This window comes from Orbilia oligospora, assembly GCF_000225545.1.
Source record: "Orbilia oligospora ATCC 24927 unplaced genomic scaffold scaffold00215, whole genome shotgun sequence".
NCBI lineage: Eukaryota > Fungi > Ascomycota > Orbiliomycetes > Orbiliales > Orbiliaceae > Orbilia > Orbilia oligospora.
In genome coordinates, this window is record NW_011645772.1 from 3,080,417 (window position 1) to 3,098,499 (window position 18,083).

The following is an 18,083-nucleotide window of genomic DNA, read 5'->3' on the forward strand; positions in this document are numbered from 1 at the left end:
GCTTTTGGGCTTTTACATGAATTTTTGATCAGATCTCCTAAGTTGGTTTTATATATCTACTGGGCTTTTCGCTGCGGGATCTTATTTGGGTCAAACTCAGTCAAATCTCCAAACTTCCTAACTCCATCCTTGGCACTAGCCCAGACATTCCTCAATGCCGGTGGAGCCCTCGGATCGGCTACTAAACCATCGATAATAGCTTCAGCTTGGTGTAAAGCCTGTCTAACAAACGGAGATTGAGAGACTCTGATTCTGAGAAAAGCGGTGTAAATAATCAATAGAATCCAGGAGTTCGCGAAGATAAGACAGCCGAAGAGTAAACGAATCCATAATGCCAATTCGAGGTTTGCGACAACGGCCATGGAGGTGTCGTAGTGAGTTTTAACAAATTTGGAGATTATCTCGGAGACAACGTTGGCGGTTTGTTTCTTTGGAGCTTGTGGGGCGGTGGAACCGGAGGATGGCGATGAGGCCGGAGGGGCTGGGGTTGCTGGGGTGGGGAGGAGGGTGGGGATGAGGGCAGTGCGGAGGTAGGTTAGGAAGTGGAAGGTGGAATAGATTGTGAAGGGGAGGAGTGCGAGGTAGATTGGGCTGGTGAAGAGCCAGATTAGGGCCATGACTAGGAAAATATGTTAGTATTCGATCTCTGACCATGATTCATATTTTTGGGGGTGTATATATTTGTTGTTTTGTTACATAACAGAAAGAGGAAGGAGGGAAAGAGAAACATACCGAGATACTGAACATTTTCGTCACCAGTCATAGCGAGAAGGTGTTGTTGGAGGGCGGGACGGTTGGTACCGGCCTGCTTGATTCTAGCCCTATAGGCCTTGTAGACGACGATTCCATAGGTTACAGCACAGGAGAGAAAACCGAGACGGTATGAGACCTGAGCAGCTGTTGTGGCGGTGTTGAATTTGATGAAGGAGACAGTGTAGCGGAGGGTCGACAGAAGGAGGAGGAAATGTCTGTCATCATCGTCCCGCCGATGATTAGTATGATGTTACCAGCACATCGACTTGTAGGAAGGATTAGCTTGAAGAAAGGGAGTTATACCCGACGAACCAGCCAAACTGAAGAGTTTGAGCGAGAACTAGGAATCTCTGTGCGAGTGGCTGAGGCCCACCGGCGGGCTGGGTTGTCGGGGGTGCCATTGTGGTGGTCCTGGTTGCTCGTCTACGTGACGGCTGTAGGCGAGATGGGTTTTGTTAGTAGATGAGAGGAATTGTTTTATCTCTCAGGACGTCTTCTTATTTTGGTGATGATATTGATGGTGATGGCGGTGGTCTGGCGGAAGCTGAGGATGGGGAAGGAAGAGAGTTATTATATTTTCTTCTTTGTGATGGAAACGGTGTTCTTCTGTGAGAGGTTGGAGGGTAAATAAAGTATGACGAAGTGTGGTGTGGGGCTGTCTGGGCTGCTGCAAACGTGTTTGGCTAGTGTTGGGGGGAGTCTGCTTTCGAGCACAATATCGGATGTGGCATGCACTTAAGCTAGGTGCTAAGTATGAAGCAGTAGGTATGCTATAAAATGCAAGGATGCAAGTAAGTATGTACGTCAGCTCGATGAAGCCAGAGAGTAAAGTACATGTAGTATCTTTATTATAAGCATCTGGTGATGGTGATGATGGTGCATGATGGTGTGGTTTGCTCGTGTGCCCACTCCAGCGCTGCCAGAGCTTTGGTACCGGTACTGACAGACAAAGCAAAGACATATGCACCAATTTCTTTTTGATAAATTTAGAGAGGGAATAATTTGAAGGAAAAAAAAGGGTTTTCAACATGTACTTACTTACGATATTAGTGATTCGATTAAAGATGAGAGATGGCAGATGAGAGATGGAAGATGAGAGATGGAGATGGATGTTGTCATATAAAGGACATTCGTACTGTCAAAGAACTCGAAGCTTGTGACGTTTCAAACAGGGAATAGAAACAAACGTCATAGGACACTGCGGCATGTATATTTTTTAATTAGCTTAGTCTAGCCCTCCTTCTTATGTTAGTATTGACTTTCTAAGTAGCATACCCTTGAGTAGTACTTAATTACCAGCATGCAGAAGCTACTAAGTACATGTATGTGGTCAGCGGAAGAAATACGGCATAGGGATCGTACGACGCCACGCCGGTATTTGTGGCGGTGCAGCTGTCTGTGCCACCCACATCTCAACCCAGAATTTAAAATATTATAAGCTAAGGAAGGTAGTATATAAGTAAGTACCTATACACTTACTCTCATATCCAGCTACAGGCTTCGGGTGAGACAAAAAGATACCTAGTTTCTATGTATCTAATTGATTAATTTTAATCATGTGGCTTCCTTGACACTTTCATTTCTAGATTGTGCGGCACTGCGGTCGAAAACAGCCGTCATATACTACCCACGAATGTAATCAATAGACGAAGATGTTGTTACCGGTGTACCCCTTGATATATATTTATATTCCGTGGGGAATGAGCGTTTGGTTTGAACTCTACAGCCCACTAGTAGCTACAAGGCTTATCAAGGGTTCCAGAGTTATCTTGGGCAATTGAGGCACGAAGCTTCGGATATATATCCTTAAATAGTAGTTTCGCCTAGTTACAATTAGCGCCTGTACTTCGAGTTTTGAGATTTTGTCCCTGGTAATCCCTAAGTTCTACAATTGCAAGATTCGTTTTGCAATTTGACTGTTGTAACGTTTAGAATGGCTTGAAGGGCAATGCAAAGACAATATCTAGGTCTGTTCGTTTTAGAAGCTCTTAGGAAACTGCTAGCGGTCATCGGCTATTATGAATATCCAGACTACATCTATAGGTAAGTACTTAGTATCTGGACCAAGCTAACACTACTATAGGCCTTGAGCAACGAGACCAACCTAAGCTTGAGGCTCCGGACGGCCAGTGCTGGGAATTCGAACAACACACTTTCTACAACAAACCACCATTTCATTGAGCCACCGACACGAATACCTTCTAGTAAGTACTTAGTAATTATAATGGATTTAATCTGGGACTAGATTCGTATTGAAGCCATGACTGACCGCTCCTCTGCAATGAGGCATGATTAGTCGGGCCCCTTCTATTTAATGCAGTCTTAGCCGAGCCGAGGCAAAAGACATCGAGCTTTGAGCTATGCGTCGTGTGTTGCATGTTACATTGCCTCGGCCTAAGCTGAGTGAGTGTGGAGTGAGTACTCTGACTTCCCCAGACCGGTAATTATAACCCAGTTTCATAGGGAAACGGCGATTCTATTCTCCCGTCAGAAGTAGCCCCAATTCTTCCCGCGATTTAAGTCTCGCCTGGGCCGGGCTTGAGGCCGGTTAAGCCGCCTATCCTATCATCTCTAGCAGCTATATCAAGGGGGTATATCCTATTCGAACCTAACTTCCGTACATATGCATAAGTATGTTACCTTATTGAATTCCCAAGACCGTTCAGTATTTTGAAGATATCTTCATAGCTGGACTTAAATTAAGTTTAGCACTTCTTCCTCCTGAGAACTTGTTACACAAATAAAGGGTAATCATGGCCCCGTCAAGCTATGCCTCTGATAAAACGGCTTTTACGCCACCTTCGTCTTACGCTACACTGCCGTTCCAACAAATTCGCGTTTCGCATTACCCGGAATCTTCACCAACTCCTACTCCTATCGTCATCCTAACGCTTCACCGACCCGGGAAACATAATGCGTTTACACCTACTATGAGAAGCGAATTGATTGAGGCCTTTGGCCTTTTCGACGCCGATGACCGTGTTAAGTGCATTGTAATGACTGGTCACGGCAAAATATTCTGTGCTGGCGCGGATTTGGAAATTGGATTCAGAGGCGGCGAGGAACGAGTGAATGATCACAGAGATGGGTACGTCTATCTGAAATTCCCTGCCTTATGTCTGATCTACGAGTATCGAAGAAGGTTGAAAGCCTGAATACTAACACCTGCCAATCGGAATATAGAGGTGGTCAGACCGTTCTCGCAATCCACCAATGCCGAAAACCGGTTATTGGCGCTATTCAAGGGTCTGCTGTTGGTGTAGGGATTACGATGACCCTCCCGATGACAATCCGTGTAGCTTACCGGGCCGCAAAGATTGGATTTGTGTTCTCTCGACGTGGGTTGGTAATGGAGGCATGTTCATCCTTCTTCCTCCCTCGGCTTATTGGCATGGCGAAGGCTTTACACATGGTCACTACGGGTGCAACTTATAGAGCAGATGACCCTTTGGTTGAAGGGTTATTCACAGCTCTGGCGGATTCACCTGAAGAGGTGCTTCCCAAGGCGTTGGGCTTGGCAGAGGATATTGTGAAGAATACTAGCACCCTAGCAGCATATTTGATGAAAGAGATGATGTATAGGGATACTGGCAGTGCGGAAGCCCAGCATTTGTTGGATTCTAGGTTGATATATGAGATGTTTTCTAGCTCGTAAGTTTCCTTGCCTTTTCGTTCTTATTTGGGATCCTAGGGAGTTAGTACTAAGACTGAGCAATGATGATGGGTTTAGTGATAATAAGGAAGGTGTCAAGTCGTTTTTGGAGAAGCGGCCGCCGAATTTTACAGGGACTATACAGAAAGATGCCCCCTCAGCTTATCCCTGGTGGCAACCAGTCTCCGTTCTTGGCTGGCCGAAGTTATCGAGGTTGTAAACGTAAGATAATATATTGGACGAGACTGGGATTTACCAAAAATTGAAGCGCTCGGGTGTGAATATCGCTACCAAGCAACTATATATAAAGTCAAATTTCTTTTTTTAAAGATTTTGGTAGATTATGAATCTCCTAGCCATGGGTACTCATAGATTGCCACGTGACGGATTGGATACCATTTACGGACCGCCTAAGATTCGAAGAGAAAATTAGCGCGAAGGCGCAGAAGATCCATTGATCGAATGGATCTAAATCCCTCGGTGTATCGGGGTATTCCCCAAAGAATTGATGCAACGATGTAACATGCGTACGTAAGGTACCCGTATCCTGTCACATATCGCGATTATGTGATATCTGTGCAGACGGAGCCCCATACATCGGCACTTGCCGGTGGACCGATTGCTTCTCGATTCTTCCGAAACTTCCTATCCGGTCAAAGAAGAGACGGAGATATCGTTCGCTTATCAGATCAGTCGCTTGGAATGCAAATGCTGGGGTTCTCCTTTCGGAAACCTTCTTGGCGAATGCTCGCTTGTGCAAATTATTGGGTCAGGGACGAAAAGGAAAGGGCCTTGGTCAGGGCCATGGTCAGGGCCACTCAACTGGCTGCACGTCCGTTTGTGGGTTGAAATTGGCTTGCGACCCCTTTTTCGAGAGGGCGTTTCATGGTCGATGGATTCTCGAATTCTCTCTATTGGGGTTGCGAAATCCAACAAAGATCGGGATCAAAGCATTATGTATGACCTCGTGGGGACAGTGCAATCAATGTATTCTCAAGCGGTGCAACCGGCGGTCTCATAGTTCGTATACGTGTAGCTCATAGTCACAGTCCGTGCTGGATACCTCATGATAACCGTTCCGTAGTCCTCGTTAGCGCGAGTGTAATAAACCTAAATGGTCGTGGTCGGTGGTCAGTGAGACGTCGCACTGTCGTCGCCGGTTGGTGGTGTTGTTGGACGCATGCCACAAATTTTGCGGTGTTGAATTTCACCCTGACCCAAATTAGCAGCAGCTCTGATTGTCACTCACCTCCCCTTCTTCTCCCTCTCGTCTACCACTCCCCAGCTTTCTTTCCTCCATCGCCATCATCACCACCATCCGTTCTTGATACCCCCACCGCTTCTCTACTATCGGCATCGCAAGCGATCCCTCCTTCCCTATAACCATTGCTATACACCGGCCTGTTTACCATTGTTAGCTGGAACTTGGGGTATACCACGACACAATGTGTAAGCTACTTGCCCTCTACGATACATCTTCCATCTACCCCCTGTTATGACGGCGCGAATTCACCGCTTGCTTCGCCCTTCGGTGTCAAATGGGCGTTCTTTCGATGAATTTACGCGACCTAGAGTCATATTCGCCCCGTCATCATCTCCAATTGCTTCCCAGAACCTCCCCTTTCCCTCTGGAATCGTGACGTGTTTGACTGACTACTGACGATATCTCGCATCTGCCCACTTCGAGGAGCTGCAGCCGAATCAAGCTACTACCAACAGGATAATACCAGCGGCTACTCTTCGCCGCCGGCCAAGTCTGAATCGATGACTCTTCCCATCGGCTTCCCGCCATCGACCACAGATCCAAAGAATATTGTCAGGAGAAAGTTGACTGGCTACGTTGGTTTCGCCAATCTGCCGAACCAATGGCATCGAAAGAGTGTCCGTAAAGGCTTCAACTTCAATGTTATGGTTGTTGGTATGTAATCTTCCGCCCTACTCCGCTGAAATTAATAGTATCGGTGGGAAGGATGCTGTCGGTATGGTGTTAAACCGAGAGACAATATCAACCTTAACCATCGACGTGACTTTAAGCTCGATTCAGGGGGGCATTTAAAAAGCTAATTCCGGAATAACAGGTGAATCCGGTCTCGGAAAGTCTACTCTCGTAAATACCCTCTTCAACACATCTCTCTATCCTCCAAAGGAGCGCAAGGGACCATCTTTGGAGATCATCCCCAAGACTGTTTCCATTCAGTCCATTTCTGCGGATATTGAGGAAAACGGTGTCAGACTTCGCCTTACCGTTGTCGACACTCCCGGGTTTGGAGACTTCGTTAACAATGATGAGTCCTGGCGCCCAATCATCGACAACATCGAGCAACGTTTCGACGCGTACCTTGATGCTGAAAACAAGGTCAACCGTATCAATATTGTTGATAACAGAATCCACGCGTGTGTCTACTTCATCCAGCCAACTGGCCACTCCTTGAAGCCATTGGATATCGAAGTTATGCGCCGATTGCATACCAAGGTCAACCTCATTCCCGTCATTGCCAAGGCGGACACCCTCACCGATGAGGAAGTCGCCCTTTTCAAGAAGAGGGTAAGTGCATTTTGAAGCGCAGTCCCATCCCAGACAGGAAAAGCTGCTAACTAGACCTAGATCTTGGCCGACATCCAACACCACTCCATCCAGATCTTTGAAGGGCCCCGCTACGAACTTGATGACGACGAGACCATTGCCGAAAACAATGAGATCATGTCCAAGGTCCCCTTCGCGGTTGTCGGAGCCAACACAGAAGTGACTGATAACAATGGTCGCCTGGTTCGTGGCAGACGCTACCCGTGGGGTGTCATCGAGGTCGATAACGAAGAGCACTGCGACTTCGTTAAGCTTCGACAAATGCTTATCCGCACCCACATGGAGGAATTGAAGGAGCATACCGCCAACACCCTCTACGAGAACTACAGAAGCGAGAAGCTCGAGACTATGGGTGTCATCCAAGACCCGAGCGTTTTCAAGGAGGTCAACCCCGCTGTCAAGCAAGAAGAGGAAAGAGCTCTTCACGAGGCCAAGCTCGCCAAGATGGAGGCCGAGATGAAGATGGTTTTCAGCCAGAAGGTCGCCGAAAAGGAGAGCAAGTTGATGCAAAGCGAAGAAGAATTATACGCCCGACATCGCGAGATGAAGGAGCAATTGGAAAAGCAGAGACTCGACCTCGAGGACAAAAAGAGCAGAGTCGAAAGCGGACGACCTCTCGAAGAGAAGGGCAAAAGAAAGGGTTTCTCGCTACGAAACTAGTCGGACGTTGCGAGCACATACCGAACCCTTTGAAAGGAACCACCTCCTCTTCGTATTGGACACCTTCTTGCTGCGACATCGCCTTTCTTTTGCAATGCTCCTCACGTACGACCTCGAACGCCCTCCAATATCCTTTTCTCCTTGTGTCACATTTTTTTCTATGTTTTGTGAGCGGGTTGTGTGTTGTTTCTCTCCATATAATCTAACCTCCCCGACCAATCCTCCCCCCCCACCATTCACAGACTCTACGTCAAGCAAATATCTCCTTATTGTCAATTTCTCTTCTTATTCTAACCCTTTTAACAGACACTTTTTTTTTGTGGAGCTTGGGAATAACCGTGTGCGACACAGAGCAAACACATGAATACAGAACTACTACTTTTCCTTGACTACTGTTCGAAGAACCGATAGAATGGAGAGCTACCGAAAGAAATAGAGAGAGAGAGAGAGAGAGAGAGAAAGAGAGAAAGAGAGAAGAGAGGAGGGGAAGTCTAATGTCTTGTCACATCGAACCCGTTTCATTTGTATGGTTTCCTTCATCGCGTGCCTATTCTGTTGCTTCGACACCTCTAAAACGAGGAAGTGGTCTTGTTTCTTTGTATCCTTTTCGCTTTCTTCATATTCACTTCTCCAAACCCTTCGCCCTCCCGTTACACCTGCCTCTATTCCCCTTCCCTTTTTTTTATTTTTTATTCAACAAAATCAACCGTAGTAGTATATATTTGTAGTACGCTTACATCCTTTTTTTTACATCTTTGTATTTCTTTTTTTTTCCTTAATGAAGCTCAAAAAATTGACAAAAAAGAAGGATACGTTGGTATCCTTGGCGCCTTTCGTGAAGCTTTACAGTGTAAGACCAAAAATACGCACTTTCCTACAGGCAAGTTAATCCATAATCTGGCTGGGACAAATATTAATAGTTTCACACGCCTGCCGCATGCCATCATCCTTGATTCCCACAAGTATTCCGAATCCGCCTTAGCTATATGACTACCCCTGTCATGAAAATGTAGCACCGATTGATAGTAGCTTGAGGAATTGGCGACATGGACAAGCTTTCTTCTAGGATCGCAAGACCGTCGGAGGTCGGAACGTAAATAGGCGCCGAATCCTGACTTTGCTCCACTTTTTAACAGGCGAAAGGTCTCACATTTTTATGAATTCTGGAAAATTCCGCGTAAGCATGCTGCTAAACTAGAAACAGTCGGTCTCGGCAGCCTTGATATCCGGGTTGGAATTGGAATTATTCGCAGACGGTTTAGCCGAAGAGAATATTGTGCAATTGTGATGGAGAGCTGAGATCAGTTATTTTAGATCTATTTTGTTTGCGTGCGAGTCCTGGCGGCTGAGAAGTATAAAATGCCAATGGCCTGCCAGTGGCTGGTCACTAGACTCAAAGTTACTCACAATGCAAGTTTAGGCATCATCAAAGTGTTACTTTAGATACACGATATTAATATTTACCGACAACTATCGATATCGTGCGCCCGCCCAATTAGAAACCATAGGTATCCTTTCGTCGATACATTCTATCTCGACATTCATGGTATTTTTTGGCATTTACCTTTAGGGATATTCTCCAAAACTACTACGCCAACAAATTATTGACGTCATCGAACTTAGATCACAAAGAAGAAACAACGGTACTACGTCACGATCTTTTGATATTCATCAGGACTTTTGGCCTCCTTCAAACAAGAGTGTAAAAATACAACAAAATGACGGCAACAATGCGTTCTTTCTTTCTTCCTGCGGGGTACGGGAAACCTTCTACATACAAGCTGGGGGAGCTCCCTAAACCAGCAGTCTCAACGCCGGATAATGTGTTAATAAAGGTTCATGCTGCAAGCCTAAACCCCATTGACATGAGGTATGCGGAAGGAACCATGAAGCCAATGCTTCCTGCACAAGAGTTTCCTTCGAAGATTGGGTATGATGCCAGTGGTGTTATTGAACAAGTAGGGGACGAAGCGAAGAATCAGGGGTGGAATGTTGGAGATGAAGTTTTTGTGAGATTGCCGCATGAGCATAGGGGTACGTAGAAATGATCTCCAACGCAAGGGATTATTACTGATGATTTCTCTGAGGGCGGGTTAAAAGGGAGTTTGAGTGAATACGCCCTTACGACAAGTTCCTATGTGGCTCGGAAGCCGAAGAATATATCTCATGTGGAAGCGGCGAGCTTACCATTGGTTTCTATGACTGCCTACCAGGCTTTGGGAAGAATTGAAGGCGGGAGAGAGGGGTTAAAGGATAAGAATGTACTAGTTACTGCCGGGAGTATGGTTCCGACCCAATTGTGGATGTGGATTATGATTTGTTCCTGGGAGTGAAGGCTAATGTTACGACAGTGGGTGGAGCCGGAAGCATTGGTATTCAGATAGCGAAGGCATTTGGAGCACGTGTCACCACGACGATGTCTGGATCGAAAATGGCAAGAGCAAAGGAGTTATTGCCCGGGGTTGTGGATCAATGTGAGTTGCGGAATGGGTTTATACTCTGCTCTCTATCCATACACTAACAATTGAGAAGACATCGATTACAAAAACGAGGATCCAGCTCAAGTCATAAAGCCCCGGTCACTCGACTTTATCTTCGACACTGCTGGAGGAAATGTATCATCGCTTTTCCCCTTGCTAAAAGAAAAGCACAAAATGATCTCTATAGCCGCCATGCCGAATGGTGATGGTATGAGATCTCATTTCCCAGATACACCGTGGTATGTTTCATCCGGATTGGATTTATACGCTTGGTGGAGGACCACTGGACCAGCTGAAAAACGGGGGGTCGAGTATGATTACCACTGGTTGAAACCAAACGGGGAGGATTTGGCAGCAGTGGGAAAGTTAGTGGAGGAAGGGAAAGTTAAGCCGGTTGTTGGAGAGGTCCATAAGTTTGACCAAGCCGGTTGTAGGCAAGCTGCTGAGGTAGTTATGGGGAGGGGCAGTAGTAATGGGGGGAAAGTTGTGATAAAGATCGTAGAGTAATGTGATTAGGCTATTAATTGTTACAGTGTTTAAAAATTCGAAACCAATCGAGAATAAGACACGAAAAGGTCAAGGGATTGCTGGGATAGTCATCGGAGGTACAAGAGATCTAGCGTCATGGAAAAATCCTGCGGCTAGAGCTTCCATGGATAGCAAGGTATATATATACGTCCAAGCTGCGGCCGCCAGCCCAAGGTTATGCTTAATTAAGGTCTTGAGACCGAATTATAGATTTTTTTGGATCGATTCCGTATTACATATATTTTAATATTACAACACGCACTTGCTCCTCATCGCCTGGCAGGCTTAACTTCATGGAAAGGCTGCCATAGCTATAGGTTGTCTCAGCTAATTGATTTTAGGCGAACAGTTTGGACCGACAGTCTTATCCGTGATGGACATGGCCAACATGCTTCGGTCTGAAAACGTGAAACGAAGCCTAGTTCGAAGATCAAATTATCACTTGGCTTTCCCTTACAATTGCCTGCAATTTCAGACTCCAAGTTCGCAAAATATATCCATTACAAGATAAACGCGAGTACTCTACATGCATTGCACATGAATACCTGGACATATATGTTTATGTTGATGCATGCGTATGCCCCCGTCCTCATCCGTGCCTGATCAAGGCTAGATACAGTTGCATGCGAAAAGCCACATGCTCCTTCGCATCTAAATAATTCACCAAACTAGGACCCGGGTATTCTTTTGACAGCGTACATAGACTGGCCTCGATCCCGGAAAAAAAAGAAAAAGGGGAAAAAAAAGAAGAGATCAAGGATACAATTCCTTGCTTTGTGGAACGGGGAACTACCAGACCCTTCTAAGTTGGGTGGACCTGTACTACCATCCCAACATTGCTTAAGAATCGATCTATTCTCATTAACATGCCCTTAGAGGCCCTCGGTAAATCTGGGAGAAGTTACTGCAGCTGGGTCATAGATAGGCGGAAACCTTCACAAGGAAATGACTTGGAAGATGTGGACATAGGATACACTCCGTTGCAAGGAAATGACGTATTCGATGCTGAGCCCTATGATCTTGAATAATTGAATGATGGCTGATCCATTTGTCTTGAATTTGAATCGGAAGCCGGAGGGGAAATGCATCTGTACCTGCACCGAAATACAACAATGTCCCAGTCAACAAGCTTTTTCAGGCAGTTCTGGGAATTGGCAAGGGCCTGCTGACCAATGAACGCCGGACTGAACTACCCAAATCGGTTAGCAGGGTACTCTGCCGTTAGCTTGTGTAACTTGAGTGATGGTTTCGTCGGGATGCTGTATTTCTCGGGAACGGACGTCTCGTTTTATGTATATTACGATGTCTCTGGCTGAACTGCGAGCTGAACTTCGAACTGTCTTTGTGCATACCTTCGGACCAGGAACAGCGCCATGATTGGGCAAATTTTTGGTTTTTGGACTCGGCGAGCTCTTTGTTCAAGCAACACTAATATCCAGAGCCTTGGGTGAATTGGAGAGTCTTGGTTCAATGATCGAGATCGAGATCAAGACTGTAGGTCCATACTTACATCGGTAAAGACCTAGATGCTTGGTCACTTGAGTAGCAGTGAATTGATAACCCGGGTTGAACAACCAAGTTTGAAGATGTGGTGTCACAGGCTGCAGGTACTTGTTCCCATCAATCGAGTCGAGTCCAACGTCCAGCTGCGAAATAAGTTTTTCCCCGACTCAAGCCCGATCTAACAATATCGCACCTCTCACCAGCTACCACCTTCCCTCATCACAATCGTCATCACCACCGCTATAACCCAACTGGTACCACCCCTTCTCTTTAACATCTGATCCAACATCCAACACCATTCTAGATACCTTTCGGGGCTCTGGCTAGTACCCCTTACCCTCCTACCCTCCTTCGTCCCATTCTTCAATGTAGGTTATCACTTTGCCTTCACCAACCTATGGCCACAGCCACCGACCTTTCCTCTGATATGGTAAATGCTGACTGCTTGCTTAATTATCCGCCCTGGAGAACAGTTGCTAGCATCCCTTCTTTTGATCTCTTACTTTTCTGTTTCAGATGGTAATCATCCTGGGGAGATCACCTAAGACACAGGGTGGATTTTCAGATACTTTTTGCTCGTTCTGGTAAATTAACCTTCCATAAGCACCACTGATATAACTTCTAGCATCAGCTTGCCTCTTCTGCAGCCTCTAAGATGCTCGCTGCTGCTTGTACTGGCGGCAGTCTCCCGATGGAGCCTGCAGCTACCCTTAGCAAACGAGTCAGTATCAAACCATGGGGTCACGATTGCAGGGAGCACCGATCTTGGAGATGTGTCTGGTGCGAATCGCTGTTCTGTTTCGTAAGTTCCTTCCCTTCATCGACCATTATTAATAGTCTTCGTTCTCCCTGACATTCTTTTCTTATCACCTAGGAATGCGACACTGGCACCACAGCCTTCATCGACCAGTTCCCTTATCATCGGCTCTGCGAGAATCACCTCTCTGAGCTTCCTGGGTCCTATGCTTCCGTTATTGAACCCGACACCAGTCCTTCAGCTCCATCCACAGTTGGCTTTGTCTACCTTTCCAACAACCAACTTAGTGTCACGAATCTCAGCGGTGATACTAAGTGCCCGGACAAGGACTTCTGCCACTGTCTTATCTCTAAGACTATGCTTTGCAGTGACTGTGCTAGCGATGCTAAGATCTGGCAGGAGGAACAAGCAAAGATGTTCGAGCGTTCTGGAGTTGTTGAGTGTGCCTATGGTCGGTTCCCCGGAGGGTGCAAAGCTGATATTAACACAAAATGCGGCTGCGGTGGGCGTGGAATCGACTGCAATTTCTTCTCTGATAAGGACTGGGAAAAATTTGAGGCTACTGACTTTTACTGGATCGGACGAACGGGTCTTGCTGACGATCAGTTCGAGAAGAAGGAGAAAAAGGACCTTCGCCATGTTTTTGGCGACAACTTCCCAGTTCGTGCTGCCGACTCTTTTGATGGGACCGAGCGGCCGTTCAACCCTCTTGCTCCCATCACTACTACCACTCCTCCACCGACTTCCAAGAAGTTGAGTTGGGTTTCCGGACTCGGGGGCCTCCGTCGCACTAAATCTATCACTCTACTTGGCCGACCCAAGAAGCCTATGCCAGGGATGTGTGATACTGCCTGCAATGGAAGCTCCAGCTCTACTGATCAGCATCCAAAGCCTATCACCGCGGATATCATCACCAAAACCTTCCTGAAAAATCCTCAAATGCGCAAGCCTTACAGCAATTTCCGCGTCAATCCAGACCAAATGAAGCCGCCGACTCCAATGCGAGGCGCTGAGGGGTCCTACCTTGATTCCGAGACTGAAGATGAAGACGAAATTATCGTCCACGAACTCGACGAGGGCGAAGATTTCGAGAGCGATTATGCCTCCATTGCTGACTCGATTAGCACTCTTGGCAGTGAATATGACCTTGAGGATGCCCTTGAAGCTAAGAGCGAAACCCAGAAGGGCCTTCATCCTACTCCACCAACTATTATCCACATCGGAACAGCTTCGTTGGCTACTCGTCATCTCTCTCCTCGTCTTATCCAGATGCGTTCTAGCCCTAACCTAAAGGCTGATCTTACGGATGCGGCTGCCATCAAGAAGGTCAAAGATAAGAAAAAATGGGGATGTCGCAACGAGATTAATTGCTCGAAAGTTGACCTCAAGAGTATCCATTCCCATGGCTTCTGGAGGTGCTCTTTCTGCAGCGGCAGAATCCGCGGGATTTAGCGGTTTACCTCTCGCAAGGCTCATCGACAACCACTCGGAAGGATACTCTTTTATAATGATATAGATATATATGTATAAAGCGTTTTCTTTATTTTCTTCTTCTACCTATTATAATGCCTCTGTCCCACCGTAAACCGACTGAGATGGTTCAGTCGGCTTCTCTTCTTGTTCTTTTCCTTCTTCTTTTTTCTCGCGTCCATGTATTCTATATGGTACGTGTGATATGTGTTACTCTACCATATTCTGGAGAGGATTCTCTTCACGCTTTCTTTTACCATGAGCGATTGTTGGCGTCCTCTGTGAGACATTCTGTCTATGCATCCTCTCTACCCTCTCTACCAACTTGAATTGTCCTTCAAGTACTCTTCTGCACCTTCTATCTTCTACGCCCTCATCCTCTGTCCTCGAAAATGCTTGTGGTCTTTTGAAAAACCCAAAGCAATAATTTATACAATCCCTTCATCATATTCTGCAGTCGCTCGCTTCTCTGTCATTCCTTCCTACAATGGTACGCCAAAAGCATTCATTTTAAACTGGCAAACATCCTTACTAACGTGGGAATAGCCAATAAAAACAAAACAGTTATAAAAATGTATATTCACGTAAATATAACTAAGTACCTGTAGATACCACTAGCTAGTACTTTTGTACTTACTTGGATATCAAAGTGCCACGGTGGGTATTGAAGGTAGTGTCGGTTTTGTTTCACGCTTCCAGTAGCTGGTGTACAAGGTCTTTCTGGCTGATCCATGAACGGATATTGTCTTGGTACCGATTCTGGACCTCTCTTCTAAGAATGTCGCATACTTTGTTTTTAATGCTGAACCATGCATGGTGATTGTTGAAACAGGTTTGGTGTGTGTGGCCAAAGTTTTAGCATACCAACTTGGCCATAGGCTTTGAGGCCACCGATGAATCTTAATGCCGTTGTAAACTACGTTCGGCCCGTTTTTCACCCTTGGGTAAGCTAGACTATAGAGATATGGAACGACTTCGACCAGTGGTACCCCAGCCCCTAGCAGTGTTGCAATCACTCCTGCTACAGTCGGACAAGCTATGGATTTTCAAGCCTATGTTAGTGGATCAGCTGTTATAGAATTTCTTTCGCGAATGGACCCTAGTACTTACCGAATGACGTTCCATCTGCATTCTCTAGTTGGAGTTTCTTTTGCAATTCGGTCGGTGGTTGCAAATATCCTTTCGGTGGTATGGCTAATTCTCCGTCAATGTAGAAGCCGGCAACGTTAACGGAAACAGACGGAGCGACGACCCTGATATAGTCTGCCCAAGAGTTTGCAACGAGGCCTGATTCAGGATCATAACCCCCTACTACAACAAATCTATCTTGAAGCTCCGGAATGCCCCCAAACATTGCAGGATATATGTCGACGGGCGTTCCCTAGGCACACCATTTTTTGTGGAGGAGTTAGGGTATGCTTTGTTTTATTATCGTACTCCGACAAGCTCGAAGGGGAAATTTTGAAGAGTTTGGGCAGGCTTGAATTGAAATTCAATATAGTTTCTTCTCTTGAGCTTCTGGGGAATAGATACTTACTGCTTCGCCGTTCCCTGCTGCCGCCACTAGTATTGCATTTTCGAGCTTAGCGATACCCGATAGGATCTCATATGCCAGCGCGTGAAATCTCAGGCCAAACTCTTTTAACACCGATTCACTACCATAAAGTTTCTTAGGTGGGTTATACCATCCCGCTGAATAATTCACGATACAGTTTCTTGGGTGGTTTTTCTGTATATCACTGTAGACTTTTAATAAGGCGTCTATCGTCGTATCGTAAACGAGAGAGCCCCTTCCGTCCGAAGTCTTGACGATGACTATTTCAGCATCTTGTGCAACACCAGTATGTTTTCCAGCTACGCGACCAGTTACTGCTGTACCGTGCTTATAATTGAAAGCGCTATGAGAGTCTATCTTCTCGTCCGATGGGAAGGCAGCCCCTGCAAATATCCAATCCTTTCGGAACCGGATATCGCTGACTTCCTGTATTATCATCAATTTAAACGATGGATTAACTGCTTGTATATAATTACTTTGTAGCAAAGGTTTGAATGAGTGGGTCCACTCACGGGATGGTCCATGTCGCACCCAGTATCGACGACATATACGAGTTGCTCATCTCCCCGGTTTTTGAAATTCCAGAAATTTCCTTGAAGATCTTCGATGCCGGTGCCCGGCGGCTGGGAAATAACTTGCAAATCAAGGAATATCTCATCAACTATACTACCTTCAACTGGCGATTGCGAAACACGTTTGGAATTTCTTTTCAAGTCTTCGGCGTCTGAAACCATGCCCTCAACCTTCTTCTTCAACCATACCCTTTTTGGTCTATCAAGATAATACCCGTCATGATCAGCCGGCCCGAACCGTAACCAGGGGGGTGGGTCTTCGTGGAACGGCTCGCCTTGTGGGTGCACTGCGTCTCCGAATATTCGTTGATAACCTGTTAACTAGAATATGGCGGATAAGATTAGACAAGTTAACATCTTTACAATTGGCAGCAACCTGCCTATAAAATATGTCTCTTTATTGAATTGGGTAGTGCGCTTACACCAGCTTTAATCTCGAGGGGCAGTTTTCCCTTGGTACTTGTGGCGGTCTGATTAGGGCCCACTGATATACTCATAGCCAGGAGGCCGAAAGATTCGTGTTCTGTTGCATATATGTTTTTTTGTCGAGGCTCCAGCGCGTAATGCTCCGCCCATTCTAATAACAATTTTTTGTATTCCATGTCCATTCTATATTCCTTTTTCAAGATGGCGTAGTATATTTCAATGTATTGATCGAGAGTGCCGATTTTCGATGTGTAGTTGACAGCGGGCTCCCATGGCCGAGCGTGTGCATTGTTGATGATTGAATCAAGGAATACTACCAAGAAAAACCGGGGGGTCAAGGTCCTTATCCTCATAGTTGGAGAAAACCAACTCGATTGATGTAGGTAACAATGAAGATATGCTATTTTACCAGAAGACCGAAACAAATCTTAATAAAAATGCAAATAGATTTAAATAACGTGGTCCATATAAAGTTCAAAGATCGATATTGCAAGAGAGTTTATACATATAGGGAGCCTCATGTGGCCTAAAACTCCGCAACGTTAACGAAAAAAAAAAAACGAGTTGAAATTCTGATCGACTCTGATGAGACGGCACCTTTCCATCGGAGTGATACTATAACTGCTAACGTGACCACATTGTGCTGACCTTCTCGCGGATCGAAAACAGCGCACAATGTAATATATTGTTGGTCTAGAATGGGCTAATATCTAGGCGGATCATTTCTTGGTAGATGTTGGTGGATTAGGAATCCCAGGTACATTTAAGTGTGCCGAAGCGTTTTAATACGGGACTAGGCAAACCCATTTTTCGAATCATGATTGGTCTTGTATAAAGTAGTAGTACTCGTATTGGTATCAAAGTTACCAGGCAGAAGAGTTTTAAGCCTTAGAACGCCGCCACAAATCTGCCAAATTTATCATCAGTTTTAGTTACAAACAGTTAGCTGCTAGGCCACATCAACCCAACCGTAACTAATGGGAACGTCACCCCTATTTTACGACTTTTATACATGTAAGTACGTGGCGATCGCATTCCTATGCAGTAGAAGCACACAAATATTGAATTATTGCTAGCATAAAACCGCAGGAAAAATTATTCCCGACAAAACGCCCCATTTCCTCAAACTCCAACTCTAACTAC

At 45.8% G+C, this 18,083-nt stretch overlaps 6 protein-coding genes across 6 annotated transcripts; 4 read left to right on the forward strand and 2 right to left on the reverse strand.

Moving 5' to 3' along the window:
* Nucleotides 1-56: 56 nt before the first annotated feature.
* AOL_s00215g891 (uncharacterized protein) lies at nucleotides 57-1,154 on the reverse strand (the record flags this gene model as incomplete). Its single annotated transcript, XM_011130093.1, has 3 exons — nucleotides 57-619; nucleotides 733-968; nucleotides 1,057-1,154. 3 exons carry the CDS (start codon nucleotides 1,152-1,154, stop codon nucleotides 57-59), a joined length of 897 nt encoding a protein of 298 aa, XP_011128395.1.
* Nucleotides 1,155-3,506: 2,352 nt separating this feature from the next.
* AOL_s00215g892 (uncharacterized protein) lies at nucleotides 3,507-4,625 on the forward strand (the record flags this gene model as incomplete). The annotated part of the gene is made up of 3 exons (XM_011130094.1): nucleotides 3,507-3,841; nucleotides 3,937-4,404; nucleotides 4,484-4,625. The coding sequence occupies 3 exons, from the start codon at nucleotides 3,507-3,509 to the stop codon at nucleotides 4,623-4,625; spliced, it is 945 nt and encodes a 314-aa protein (XP_011128396.1).
* A 1,544-nt stretch (nucleotides 4,626-6,169) lies between these two features.
* Nucleotides 6,170-7,649, forward strand: AOL_s00215g893 (uncharacterized protein; the record flags this gene model as incomplete). Its single annotated transcript, XM_011130095.1, has 3 exons — nucleotides 6,170-6,323; nucleotides 6,484-6,950; nucleotides 7,011-7,649. The coding sequence occupies 3 exons, from the start codon at nucleotides 6,170-6,172 to the stop codon at nucleotides 7,647-7,649; spliced, it is 1,260 nt and encodes a 419-aa protein (XP_011128397.1).
* Nucleotides 7,650-9,367: 1,718 nt separating this feature from the next.
* AOL_s00215g894 (uncharacterized protein) lies at nucleotides 9,368-10,636 on the forward strand (the record flags this gene model as incomplete). Its single annotated transcript, XM_011130096.1, has 4 exons — nucleotides 9,368-9,683; nucleotides 9,750-9,929; nucleotides 10,001-10,123; nucleotides 10,182-10,636. 4 exons carry the CDS (start codon nucleotides 9,368-9,370, stop codon nucleotides 10,634-10,636), a joined length of 1,074 nt encoding a protein of 357 aa, XP_011128398.1.
* A 2,179-nt stretch (nucleotides 10,637-12,815) lies between these two features.
* On the forward strand, nucleotides 12,816-14,369 carry AOL_s00215g895 (uncharacterized protein; the record flags this gene model as incomplete). The annotated part of the gene is made up of 2 exons (XM_011130097.1): nucleotides 12,816-12,962; nucleotides 13,035-14,369. The coding sequence occupies 2 exons, from the start codon at nucleotides 12,816-12,818 to the stop codon at nucleotides 14,367-14,369; spliced, it is 1,482 nt and encodes a 493-aa protein (XP_011128399.1).
* Nucleotides 14,370-15,031: 662 nt separating this feature from the next.
* Nucleotides 15,032-17,293, reverse strand: AOL_s00215g896 (uncharacterized protein; the record flags this gene model as incomplete). Its single annotated transcript, XM_011130098.1, has 5 exons — nucleotides 15,032-15,423; nucleotides 15,498-15,768; nucleotides 15,925-16,368; nucleotides 16,455-16,835; nucleotides 16,937-17,293. The coding sequence occupies 5 exons, from the start codon at nucleotides 17,291-17,293 to the stop codon at nucleotides 15,032-15,034; spliced, it is 1,845 nt and encodes a 614-aa protein (XP_011128400.1).
* Between the last annotated feature and the right edge of the window lie 790 nt (nucleotides 17,294-18,083).